This window comes from Aquarana catesbeiana, linkage group LG01 (assembly GCF_042186555.1).
Source record: "Aquarana catesbeiana isolate 2022-GZ linkage group LG01, ASM4218655v1, whole genome shotgun sequence".
NCBI classification, from domain to species: domain Eukaryota; kingdom Metazoa; phylum Chordata; class Amphibia; order Anura; family Ranidae; genus Aquarana; species Aquarana catesbeiana.
The window spans coordinates 495524937-495539381 of NC_133324.1; the positions used below are offsets into that span (position 1 = coordinate 495524937).

Genomic DNA, 14445 nt, shown 5'->3' on the forward strand with positions numbered 1-14445 from the left:
TCTCCTTTAACATTACATTCTATGTATTTAATGTTTGCTAATGTATTGTATTTCTTTAATCATTCCCTAATTACCATGATTGTAATATGCTGTGAATGTCCTCTTTATCCTCATGCATTCTGGAAGTTTTTAATGCTCCTTTTTGTCCTTCATGCATATTTGCCTTCACAAACCTCCCCAGCATGCTATCCTGGGCCCATATCCACCTAGCCTAGTCATTTAACAATGTATTTTGTCAGCTCCATAGTAGTGCTTTACCCTAAACACCCCCTAAAATGTGTACAAATGTTATTTGTGTGCTTAAGTTCATGCAGAGTGCCAGAGGCTTTTTTTGGTTCCCAAAATAATTTGTAACCCTCCCCCCAACCGCTAAGTCAACCGATACCAATCCTCTATCTGCTGACTTTTCCCAACCCATACACACTATACCTACCTCTTTTGTGGTCATATTTATGGATGAATTCCCCAAAGCATGTAGTGAAAGGGCCTGCCTGAATACTTTCAAATGGTTAAAGTTTTTTTTTCTCCTATTATCTTGATAGGTAATTGCAGAATGTGAAAATGTGCTTCAATTAGGACAGTGTGCATTTCTATTTTTGTATTATGACACTTCTTACCTGTCCAGTGGGCTGGCAATAGTGCAAGTAAGGAGGGGCTGACCAAAGTAAAACACATTATTTATGCATTCAGCATTCAAATAAGTGTTATACTGATGTTGGCCAAGAATGTTTGTGTCTAATCTGCTTGCAATGTTTATGTGAAAAATGACTATTTTTTTTTTCTTGTTTGACTCCACAGTTTCCTTCAATGCCACAGGAATGGCAGACTGTGGCATCCCACTTTGCTGTTCGTTGGGACTTTCCCAACTGCGGAGGGGCAATTGATGGGAAACAAGTCCACATAGTCCCACCCCCCAACTCGGGGTCATACTATTATAAATATAAGGGGTTTAATAGTATTGTGATGTTGTCGGTGGTGTCGGCGACATATGACTTCCTCTATGTGGACGTGGAGAAGAATGGCCGGATGTTGGATGGTGGAGTCATCGCCCAGACCGAGTTCTACAGGCATCTCCAGAGTGGTGGCTTGGGATTGCCACCTCTGGAAGAGAACGTGGAAGGACTCCCGTTTGTGTTTGTTGCTGATGAAGCATTTGGTCTGGGTGAACACCTGATGCGGCCGTTCCCCATGAGGACCCTCACCCCGGAGCAGAGGGTTTTTCAATTACCGGCTGGCCAGAGCCAGAAGAGTAGTGGAGAACGCTTTTGGGATAATGGCCAGCCAGTTCTGCCGATTCCTCACTGCAATTAACATGGCGGAATATAAACTTAATCACATAATTCTTGCCTGCTGCATTTTACATAACTTTTTGTGCAAAAATGCAGCAAACTATGTGGCCTCAGTTGGGCCTGAGGCCGGATTCTTACCAGATCCAACACTGACGGCTCTTGAAGCTGGCCGGCCTGGCTTGCCCCCCCAAAGCGCCCGTGAAGTTCGCCAAAAGTATCTAGAGTACTTTGCGGGTAGGGGAGCCATTGATATGCCACCAAATGTATGAGACATTTTTTAAATAAATATCTTTTTGATACAGAACTTATATTTCATTTGATTTACTGCTTGGGTTTCTTTTAGCTGTCTCCTAGGTTCTCCAATAGGCTTTTTTTTGGCCTTTTTCTTAAATAGTGCAAACGTAATTTCTTTGATACATGAGGTGAAAAATCTCTTCTTCATCGAAATATTATGTTGCGGGTCTGCTACACACACACACCTTGTTTTTGTTGTTAATGTCTGTAATGCATTAATGATAAAAATATTCATCATTTTCAGCACCATGAATGAGATTTGTGGATTCATGAAAATGGGCTGATTGTGGCAATTTATAAACCACTGTGGGTGTTATTTACTAAAGGCAAATCCACTTTGCAATACAAGGGCACTGCAAAAGTGCACTCTGAAACTGCACTGAAAATGCACTTGTAGTGCAAAGTGAATTTGCCTTTAGTAAATAACTCCCGTTGTCACTGTAAACACCAACTTACTCCAAAAACTGCTATTGAGCATTGAAAGAAGATGCCACACATTTTTGAGTAGCAAACATTTTATTCAAAGCACATTCACATGTGCCTTTCGAAAAGGGTTATTGAATAAACCAACATCTTTGGTGTTTAACATTTTTTTGGTCACATTAGAAATAGCCTTTTTTTGGTTAAATAGGCATGTTTCAAAACATAATATACACAACTCAGGAACTTACAAAGTTCAACTTTGATAAATTGAAGGCAATATGAGACATTATTATGTCCAAACTGTGTTGATGTTGCCTTCATCAGATGGGGTGATGTCACCCCTGTAAAAGCCAAATTTTGAAGATGCACACAAATTGGTATTCAAACTGGGAATTTCCCTCCTGATCCCATGCCTAATGTCAACATGTGCTAGCTCCCATCATGGGGGATCAATGGACGTGTTTGGGAGTGCAACCCCTTCCTCTCACCTAATTTCGTTGGGAGGAAGGGGTTGCACCCACAAAATGCATACATTCATATCCCGTGATGGCAGATAGCACATGTTTACACACCGTGTGCATCTTCAAAATTTGGCTTTTAAAATACTTTAAAACTTTTTTTAAAATTCAAAAATACACAATAAAACAGTACAATTTTGTTGTTTTTTATATTCTGCCTAAAACATTAATTTTGTACTTCATTTTTTGTTGAACATCATTGATGTTTTCCTTTATATTTTCTAAATCCCTATTGCACCCCATTATCTCCCCGATGAGGATCTGAGCACTTTCACTTGTGAAATGAGATTCTTCTTCCACGACTTCCACATCACCTAAAAGAAAAAACACTCCATGTATTATAAATATGCAGGCATACATCTATTACCTGAAGCTGTGGTCTCAGACACTCACTTGTTGTGACAATTTCTCCCACTTCATAAACGTCTCCCTCCTCATCCTCTGCTTGTGTTTTGGTGACTTCCCCTTCTTTAGGAGGTGGGGGGTCCCTGGTGTCCCGAGTCTTTTCTCCCCTATGTGAATAAAAAAAAGGTATACTTAGCACACAGATATTTGAGGGCAGAAATAGGAATATGAAACATACATTGCTTGGAAGTGACGTACAATTGTCTGTTTTGCCAGAGTTCCAAGGTGAAGACATTTTTAGTTCCTTTCTAAAGCTGGAATACTTACCTTTTTTGTACAATTTTCACACATGGAGACACCCCTGGTATCCACTGGAGTACCTGTGTGGGACACCCTAAAAAGTTTGTTCTGGTGTTCCATACTAGTGCTCCGGCGTCCAGATGTGTAAACAGCTGCTGAGTGTCCTCTCCTTACACTGAATCAATTTTGCATTTCATTCTAGTTACAAACCCATCTAGACAACAATGTCATAAACTTCTTTGAATACAAATAGGCATGACCAAATGTAGTTAACCTGCATCTGCCAAAAACATCGTATTAGTGGGCAAACGAACGATGTTTCCTACGAACGTTACTGTGCCCACGAACATGAAAGTTGCTATTTTAAACTGTACAACAGTAAAAAAAAGCACATCGAGCAGCATGCAAGTAATACTAATAATAGAAACACAAGACAACTACTTACATTTTTGAAGCAGTTTCCGGATCCTTCTGTACTGATCGTGCTCCCTCAATTTCAGGTCTGACCAGCGTTTCCTCAGTTGATCCTTGGATCGTCGTACCCCAAAATTCTTCTGCAGACTTTTCACAACTTTAGTCATGATCTTGGCCTTTCTCACATTTGGGTTTAGGTAAGGTCCATACTTCACGTCATAGTCGGCCCTCTTCAAGATGTCCACCATCTCTACAAAGGACATATTTGAGGCCTTCATCTCCTCCGGGATCGGGACGTTCATGGCTCCAGGCTTTCCTCATTGCTGCTCTCCTCTGCATGCACTGCTGTTTCTCCGCCATGTTCTCTACCCACTGCGCCAAAAGGGAAGTGGCGGGGAATACACTAGAACGAACGTCAGGGGCGGGTGGAATTTCACGCATGCGCAGTGTAAATAAAGCATAACACGCATGCGTAGTACGTACAATCTGTGAGCGGAGGACGGAGTATCGGAAGCGACGATCGTTATTTATTTATTTATTAAAATGCTTAACCTATGCAGTCTTACCCGAAGGCCTCGATGCGCAAATATTATAGTTATAATAAAGGTACAATTTTAACTTGGTGCATCAGTGGCCTATACTGCTTATAGTTTGAGGCCTATATTGGATCAAGATTAGGAGAGTTTCCCCTGACATTAGGGTTTGTCTTGCGTTGTGTCTTGCAGAGACAATGGATGGGTTCAAAGACCACAGCTTCCTCACAATATTCATAGATAAATACAGGGAGCTGCCCTGTCTGTGGCAGGTCAAACACCCGCGTTACAATAACAAAATAAAAAGGCAGGCAGCGCTGGACAAACTGCTGGAGTTGGTAAAGCCACAGGTCCCCACGGCCGTTAAAATAAAAAATTGTGAGCATACTAAGGTCAGGAAATCCATGAGATCAGGAGCTGCAGCAGATGACATTTATGTCCCCAGGCTTTGGTACTATGACAGACTGCATTTTCTGGCAGACCAGACAGAAGTCAGGGAATCCCTCTCAACCCTTCCTTCCACTCTTCCTTACACGCTTCCTTCAACCCCAGCTGAGGCTTCCGACGCCCACCCTGGGCCTTCCACCCAGGAAGAAGTGGAGGAGCCCAGCTTGAGCCAAGTATAGCATTGTTCAACATATTTATTGTCATAAAATAAATGATGTGAAATAGATGTTATTATTGATAACTAATTGCTGATTTAATAAAGTGTTTTACATATCAATAGACAGTAGTAGCCAAAAAGGTTTGGGACAAGAATGACAAATGCTGGGGTCAGAATGATAGTCTTTTATATTTATTAACATTCAATTTGCAACAATCATGATCTGAAAATTGTGTATGATTGATGAACAAAATACTAAAACTATGTCCCTTTTTCTTAAAGCCTCAGCTAGGAGGAGGCTGTGGAATGTGGCAGCCAGGAGGACGCTGTGGAATGTAGCAGCCAGGAGGAGGCAGGGGTTAGTGGCAGCCAGGAGGTGGCAGGGGTTAGTGGCAGCCAGGAGGTGGCGGGGGTAAGTGGCATCCAGGAGGTGGCAGGGCCCAGTAGCCTGACACAATCTCAGGTCCATCCCCTCCGCCTTCCACAAAAAAGGGCCAGGAAGAGGAGTAATGTGGAGGAGGCAGCACGTGGGCTGATTCGGGAGGCTAATGCTGCTCTCAGAACCCCCCTCAATCCTCAAGAGGCCTTTGCCTCCATGGCAGCCTGCAAAATGCAGGACATGGAGGAGGGCCAACGCATCGTGTGTGAGGAAATCATTTATCTCACATTAAATAAGGAGTTGAGGGGCCAAATCACACCCAATACCCACCTGTGTGAGTTGGACCATCCTCCACCTCCTGCCACACCTCCAACACCACAGCCACAGCCTGGAAGCAAGCGTGAAAGCAAGCGTGGAAGGAAGATAAGAGAGTAATGGCCTGGGTTCAGTCTGGTCTGGCAACAGATGCAGGCTGTTGTATGACCACAGCCTGGGAACATAGATGTCATCTGCTGCTGTTCCTGATCTCTTAGAGTCCTGGACCGGATTGTGCTCACTATTATATGGACTCCTCAGGCCACCAATTTTGGCTGGCAAATAATTGATGTGTGCCCTGGGGTACAAAGGCTTCGCCAATTTCACCAGTTTCTCCAGCGTTGCTCTCCTCTTTATTTTGTTATGACCCAGAATAAATGTATATTTATTTTTAATAAATACTTGCCTATGTGTTTTACTTCAAAAAGGACAGTTTGTTTGTGAGTAGGTAGGTACATTTCCAAAATACAGTGTCAAATTAACAAGGGACACCAACACCAAACAACCTCCTTGAGATTAAAAAAATACAAGATAATAATGGTGTTGTGGTAACTTGAACCACAAAACGAGAGAAAATATTAGGGAGATCACGAAAAAAATAAAATAAAAATAAAACAAGAGATCTTGATTAACCCCCCCCCCAAAAAAAAATCACTATAAAAACAAAAACAAAAAGTAATTCTGGAGATCTGACGAAACAAAAAAATTATATTCAGGAGATCATGAGAAATAATATAGAAATCAGTTTGTGAGAACTCTGTGTGAATATGAGCAGCAAAAAACTTCATTCTTCTGTGCTATCTCCATTACGAACGGTAGTTTTACCAGACCGAGCACTTCCGTCTCGTAATTTATTCTGAGCATGCGTGGCACTTTGTGCATCGAAATTGTGTACACACGATCAGAATTTACACAAACGGATTTTGTTGTTGGAAAATTTGAGAACCAGATCTCAAATTTTGTGCGACCGAAATTTCGATGGAAACTGTCCGATGGAGCCTACACACGGTCGGAATTTCTGAAAAAAGGCTCCCATCGAATATTTTCCATCGGAAAATCCGACCGTGTGAACGGGGCATAAGAATAAACTTGAAGATTCCTGACAGGTTACTTCATAATCTTTCTTTGTCCCCAAAAAATAATCAGCTTGTTGGAACATCTTCCTCTGTGTAGATCCTTCATTCTTCTATGCAGTAAAATGAAGCAGCGCAAATACCCTTTATGTACCTTCACCATTGCTGGAATTAGTTACAGAAGTGGGTAGATGTCACCCCAACTGTAATTTTAAGGATGATATCTGATGACGGTGGTTTATGGCTTACCTTAAAGCCCAATTCCAGACAAAGTTTTTTTTTTTTTTACTAGTCTTGGATAAAGTGGACAAGGTTAGACCATTGGACCTGTTTCTTTAGTTGTTTGCTCTGTGTCCCTATGTCCCCTCAGTTCCTGTCCTAGTGAAATGGGACAGGAAGTTATAGGAAATCTCTACAGTGGGGACAGAAAGCGAATACAAACAAAAAAAAAGGCAAAGTGCTGTAAATAAAAAAAAAATTGAACACATTGGTTGGATTTTGTTTTGCACAATATTTTTAAATTGCTTACATAACTATTCTGCCAATAACAGCATTTCCTAGTCAGGATAAGTCACTGTCTTGCAATTAGCAGCAGCATTGCCAACCTGCTTTGCAAGCTGCTTCAGTAGGCTAAGTGGATAAAAAAAGTCTACACCCCTGTAAAAATGTCAGCTTTCTGTGATGTAAAAAAATGAGACCAAGATAAATAATTTCAGAACTTTTTCCACCTTTAATGTAACCTATACACTGTACAACTCAGTTAAAAAACAAACTAAAATCTTTTTTTTTTTGGTGGGGGGGTAAAAATAAAAAACTAAAATAATGTGGTTGCACACCCTATTATAACTGGGGAGGTAGCTGTGTTCAGAATTAGGCAATCACATTCAAACTCATGTTAAATAGGAGTCAGTGCACACCTGCCATCATTTAAAGTGCCCCTGATTAACCCCAAATAAAGTTCAGCTGTTCTAGTAGGTCTTTCCTGACATTTTCTTAGTTGTATCCTTCAGCAAAAGCCATGGTCCGCAGAGAGCTTCCAAAGCATCAGAGGGATCTCATTGTTAAAAGGTGTCAGTCAGGAGAGGGGTACAATAGAATTTCCAAGGCATTAGCTATATCATGGAACACAGTGAAGACAAGTCATCATCAAGTGGAGAAAATATGTCACAACAGTAACATTACCAAGAACTGGATGTCCCTCCAAAATTGTTCAAAAGAGGAGAAGTGGTGGTGGCAGCATTATGCTTTGGGGCTGTTTTTCTTTAGCTGGAACAGGGGCCTTAGTAAAGGGAATTATGAACAGTTCCAAATACCAGTCAATATTGGCACAAAACCTTCAGGCTTCTGCTAGAAAGCTGAACATGAAGAGGAACTTAATCTTTCAGCATGACAACGACCCAAAGCATACATCCAAATCAACAAAAGAATGGCTTCACCAGAAGAAGATTAAAGTTTTGGAATGGCCCAGCCAGAGCCCAGACCTGAATCCAATTGAAAATCTGTGGGGTGATCTGAAGAGTGCTGTGCACAGGAGATTCCCATACAATCTGACAAATTTGTAGTGTTTTTGCAAAGAAGAGTGAGACAATATTGCCAAGTCAAGATGTGCCATGCTGATAGACTCATACCCAAAAAGACTGAGTGCTGTAATAAAATCAAAAGGTGCTTCAACAAAGTATTAGTTTAAAGTGGTTGTAAACTTAGTTACACCACTTGTACCTACAGGTTAGCCTATAATAAGGCTTACCTGTAGGTACTGTAAATATCTCCTAAACCTGCATGGCTTAGGAGATATTTACCATATACGCTTGCGCCAACATCATCGGCGCATGCTCACTGAAGAAAACGGCTCGCTCGTGCCGTTTCTGCAGCAGCCGTGCCGTGACCGGTGGCTCCCGCACACGGGAGTGTTGTCATTGCGGCTCCGGCCAATCACAGCATCGGAGCCTGCAAACCCAGAATTAACTCCGGAAGACAAGTCGCTGGTCACAGCGGTGTGCGGGGACCGCTGCAACAGCTTCGATCTAAGGTAAGTATTTCATAATGAGCTAGTATGCGATGCATACTAGCTCATTATGCCTTTGTCTTACAGGGTTTGTTTGTTTGTTTTTTTTGGGTTTACAACCACTTTAAGGGTGTGCACACTTAAGCAATCATATTATTTTAGTTTTTATTTTTAATTCCCTCCACCTAAAAGATTTTAGTTTGTTGTTGAACTGAGTTGTACAGTTTATAGGTCACATTAAAGGTGGAAAAAGTTCTGAAATGATTTATCTTTGTCTCGTTTTTTTACATCACAGAAACCTGACATTTTAACAGGGGTGTGTAGATCGTTTATATCCACTGTATACAGTATATTAGACCTGATAGGCAGCCCAATGGTAATGAAAGGAGTGCTGACAACTCTGCAACTGCTGCAAATTGTGAGGCAGTGGTTTAGCATTGTCAACATGAAGCAGTAGATGCTATTATTGGCAGGATTTCCATTTAGGAAACCCTGTAATAGCCTTACAAACTCTTTGCTTAAAGTGTTACTAAACCCAGGACCCAGCATTCACTATATCTGGTCTCCCTCAGTACACAGAACATGGAAATGCAATTACTTTAGTAAATATAAACTGCTAAATACCTTTTATCATCAGCATTATACTGTATAGCAGTCTTGTGATTTCTATCAGTGTCCAGCCAAGCACTGGTTAACCTCCCTGGCGGTATGATTATTTCGGATTTTAGGTGCTGAAAGCGGTACCATTATTTTGCATGGAAATTTGGCATTTTATATTGTAGGTCTGTAAATCTTAACAATAACACACTTAAATCTGTCCAAACCAGAGTCTAGTAGATATCCCGGGTATGATAAAGTTTGAAACACAAAAACATAAATTATAATATAATAAATAAAAATAAATAATTAAAAAAAATTAAAAAAAATAGTAATAAAATAAATTTCCCCACAATTCACTATCGCTCAATTCTGCAAGTGTTCTAATTTACTATCGCTTTTTTCTAGCTGGTCTAAAGCCACTTTTGACGTAAAGGGACACTTTTTGGTTGCTATGGACAATCTCCAGTTTCCAGGCAGAAAGAACAGTGTATATCATGTAAAACTGCATGCAGGGCATGGGCCAGAGCACTGGGGACAAAAGGGATGTGAAATCATTTCATACAGTACTGTAATCTGTAAGATTACAGTACTGTATGTGTTATGATTTTGACATTTTTTTGAATTTGCCGCCAGGCTCCGCCCCCGTGCGTCGCGCCGCTCGCAGGGAACGGAGCCTGGCACGGAGAGGCTTCGGAGGAGGACGGAGCCCTCGGACACTGCGGGGGACATCGCAGGATCCTGGGGACAAGGTAAGTAACGCCGCCCCAGGATCCTGCAATGCGATCCCGAGTGTGGCTCGGGGTTACCGCTAATGGTACTGAATTTTAACCCCGAGCCACACTCGGGAATACCGCCAGGGAGGCTAAAGCTGGTAGGAGGAGCTTTAATTCTCCTCTGACTGTCCTATGAGGCTGCATGACCCCTGACTTTCTGTCTGGACAGTGCTGATCACAGGCACCCTCCCCAGAAAAAAAAACCTCTAGCAATACACACCAAACTGAGCATGTGCAGAGTGCCTTAAAGGCTCTGTACTATCAGCAGATGGATTGGGGACAGTAAAAGAAGGGGAGGCTCAGAGCAGACAGGATCAAACAGCCTTTTTACACAATGCAGAGGATTAACCCCTTAAGTTCCACAGTGAGTATAACAAGCATGTTTTACTGCATATACAGACTGATTTTACTGTTGTGGGTTTAGTAACACTTTAAGAAAACTGAATACAGTGATGCATGATGTCAAACCTACTGAAAAAAAAGAGATTTAGAGTTCACATATACTTTGACTTACCACTGAGCAATGCTGGCATAATTAACCTAATAATAGAAACTCTTGACATTTTTAATTGCTATCTTTGATTTCTGAAAATCTTTAAAGATAACAATATTTTATTAGTTAGTTATAAAAAAGCGATATTAAACTCAACGTCAAAATCGTATACATTTCAGCTTACCAGTCCTTGGATGTGGTGTCTGTATTAGTTTTCTGCTTTAGGCTTTATTATTACTTGGGCAGCACAGTGGCTAAGTAGTTGGCCCTTCTGCCTATCAGTACTACGGTTGTCATCATGTTCTACCTGTGCCTGCGTAGATTTCCTCTAGGTACACTGGTTTCCTCCCACACTTCAAAAACATGTTGATAGGTAAATTGGCCCTAGTGTATGTATGAATGCGAGTTAGGGATCTTATATTGTAAGTTCCTTGAGGGCAGAAACTGTAGTGAATGTACAATATTGTTTTATTACTATACAATACAGTTGTGCTCATAAGTTTACATACCCTGGCAGAAATTATGATTTCTTGGCCATTTTTCAGAGACTATAAATGACAACACAAAAAAAATTTCTTTCACTCATGATTAGTGTTTGGCTGAAGCCATTTATTATGAATCAACTGTGTTTACTCTTTTTTTTAAATCATAATCACAACAAAAACTACCCAAATGACCCTGATCAAAAGTTTGCATACCCCGGTGATTTTGGCCTAATAACATGCACACAAATTGACAGAAAGGGGTTTGAATTGCTATTAAAGGTAACCATCCTCACCTGTGATCTGTTTGCTTGTAATTAGTTTGTGTGTGTATAAAAGATCAGCGAGTTTCTGGACTCCTGACAGACCCTTGCATCTTTTATCCAGTGCTGCACTGACATTTCTGGTTTCTGAGTCATGGGGAAAGCAAAAGAATTGTCAAAGGATCTGTAGGAAAAGGTAGTTGAACTGTATAAAACAGGAAAGGGATATAAAAAGATATCCAAGGAATTGAGAATGCCAATCAGCAGTGTTCAAACTCTAATCAAGAAGTGGAAAATGAGGGGTTCTGTTGAAACCAAACCACGGTCAGGTAGACCAACTAATAATTCAGCCACAACTGCCAGGAAAATTGTTCGGGATGCAAAGAAAAACCAACAAATAACTTCAGGTGAAATACAGGATTCTCTGAAAATGTGGTGTGGCTCTTTCATGGTCGAGTTGCCAGAGGAAAGCCATTACTATGCAAATGCCACAAAGTATCCCACTTACAATACAACAGCACAGAGACAAGCCTCAAACCTCCTGGCACAAAGTAATTTGGAGTGATGAGACTAGAATTGAGCTTTTTGGCCACAACCATAAACACTACATTTGGAGAGGAGTCAACAAGGCCTATGATGAAAGGTACACTATTCGTACTGTGAAATACGGAAGTGGATCGCTGATGTTTTGGGGATGTGTGAGCTACAAAGGCACAGGAAATTTGGTCAAAATTGATGGCAAGATGAATGCGGTATGTTATCAAAAAATACTGGAGGAACATTTGCATTCATCAGCCAGGAATCTGCGCATGGGACGTATTTGGACATTCCAACATGACAATGATCCAAAACACAAGGCCAAGTCGACCTGTCATTGGCTACAGCTGAATAAAGTTTAGGTACTGGAGTGGCCATCTCAGTCTCCTGACCTCAATATCATTGAGCCACTCTGGGGAGATCTCAAATGTGCAGTTCATGCAAGACAGCCCAAGAATTTACAGGAACTGGAGGCTTTTTGCCAAGGGGAATGGGCAGCTTTACCATCTGAGAAGATAAAGAGCCTCATCCACAAATACCACAAAAGACTTCAAGCTGTCATTGATGTTAAAGGGGGCAATACACGATATTAAGAACTTGGGTATGAAAACTTTTGATCAGGGTCATTTGGGTAGTTTCTGTTGTCATTATGATTTAAAAAGGGTAAACACAGTTGATTGATAATAAATGGCTTCAGCCAAACACTAACCATGAGTGAAAGGAAAGTGTTTGTGTTATCATTCATATTCTCTGAAAAATGGCCAAGAAATCATAAATTCTGCCAGGGGATGTAAACTTATGAGCACAACCATATGTACCTGTAAATAATTTCTGTCACCTGGGCAGTAGGGGGTTGATTTACCAAAAACTGGTGAGTGCAAATTCTGGTGCATAGAAACCAACTGAACAAGCTGAAGTTAGAAGCTGATTGGCTACCATGGACAGTTGTACCAGATTTTGCACTCTCCAGTTTTAGTAAATCATCCCCTCAATCTGTTATTTTTCAACTTCTTTTAACAGACCAAGCTGTCCAGCAAAAGTGGCAGTTAGAGTGTTGGGACAAATCATTTAACACTGACAGGGGTGCTTACAATGGTCAGCTTTTATTCATTTATGCAAAATCTTTAGCTTAAAAAATGAAAAACAAAACTGTTGTATCTGTTGTAGAAATGTGTTAGCTTGGCCTTGGCTTTATTTGTTAGTTAAGTCTATGTAAAACTGCTAATCCATCTAACACTATCCTCTCCCCAAACTGACAATACTGTTGTCCGAGGATGGCTCCATTGCTCATCCAATCGAGAGTGGTAACACCCAATGACATAAAGTGTGATGCTGTATAGATCACCAGGTGAAAATAAAGGGGAAAAAATGTATGCAGCTAGTTCTCTTAAGGATTGGTAAGCTTCAATATATTACATTTTTGTTTTTTGAGTTTGAAATCTTTTTAATGTATCCTTAATTAGCAGTACAATTCAGTAAAATAGTACAAAAAGCAATAGGAATATGCAAAGTGTAGCAAACAATTAGAAATCATCTCTTAAATGATCTAAATCTAGTAAAGTACTTATTGTTCATACATCTCTAATGCTCTTTACCCTAGTCTAGAATAATAAAGCATTCCTGTTACCATTAGTTACAATTACTTACATTACTGCAGAAATATATTTAATATATATATATTCACACATATACACACACACAAGTATATGTATATTTATATAATATTTATAAGTTTGACAAGATCATCATTTGCTAAAACTTTTTGGACCATGATCCTGCAACATAATACAATGAATCAAAAAATCTAAACAAAAGTCACTCTACACCAAATATTCCCAAAATTGTACTCACGTATCTTGGACAGGGAGCTGTTTTGTTCGAGGTGCTGATGGTGGAACGCGTCTTGATGAGAGTATCGCTGAGAACATCGCTGCAGTTTTTCAGATTTTTTTCTGTACTGGTAAGTCTTTCGTTTTGCAAACTGAAATTACCTTTCAGCATCGCATGCTCTATTGTTAAGCCTTTATAACGATTCTCTAAACTTTTCAGGCGAAGTTCTGTGCCACCATGGGCATTGCCATAGAGCATGAAGAGCACCAAGCCTAGGATGATAAGGAACTGGATGATAGATGAAAAAATGAAGACATATTTCATATAATGCCAGCAACCTTTTTGTTTGGATCTGAGAATGTCCTTGGACTCCAAGCCAAACTTGGCCATTGCGTAGCTTGTGTCCATGTATGCCTCTTGCTATTATGATAAAGGGTTTTTTTTTCGTATTGTTTTTCTTCCTTGGCTTCTCAGTAAATAACATACACTAATAAAAAAAGAAGAGCTTAAAGACTCCTCTTACAAAATCTGCAGTCCTTATGTGACCAGTACAAATTCAGCAGACCATTAACTCTCATCTGCATAGAGCTTGTACCTTAAAGTCTTGATAGCCTCATCATTTTATCTTGAGATGGGCTATGGGACAGGGTGTGGTTTTTTCACAGCCACTTACTGATAAGACTGTTTTAATGTTTCCCAAGCCTGGCTCCTTCCTGCTGCTCAGGATGCGTCCAACTTCCTTAAATTTGTCATAACACTCCACACTGTGAAAACTCTATTGTTAGTGGGTTTAATGGTCATAGTGCATATTTGCATGTGTTCCTAGTATAAGCAGAACTGTAATTATTATTTGATTATCTTTATGATAAACATTCTAAAGAAAAATATGAATGTTTCTCAAATATCCCTCTTTGGTTTCATTTACAGCTCTGTACATACATTCTACTTAACTACCATGTATTATATTGCTGTTTT

At 40.3% G+C, this 14445-nt stretch overlaps 1 protein-coding gene across 1 annotated transcript in view; it reads right to left on the minus strand.

Annotated features, from left to right (window-relative positions):
* The window catches only part of PLVAP (plasmalemma vesicle associated protein), a 72282-nt gene extending 58168 nt beyond the window's left edge, over positions 1-14114 (minus strand). The window contains exon 1 of the mRNA XM_073592254.1: positions 13492-14114. Within this exon, the coding sequence (XP_073448355.1) occupies positions 13492-13878 (387 nt within the window). The 5' untranslated portion in view covers positions 13879-14114. The remainder of the gene's footprint in view (positions 1-13491) is intronic.
* Positions 14115-14445: the final 331 nt, after the last annotated feature.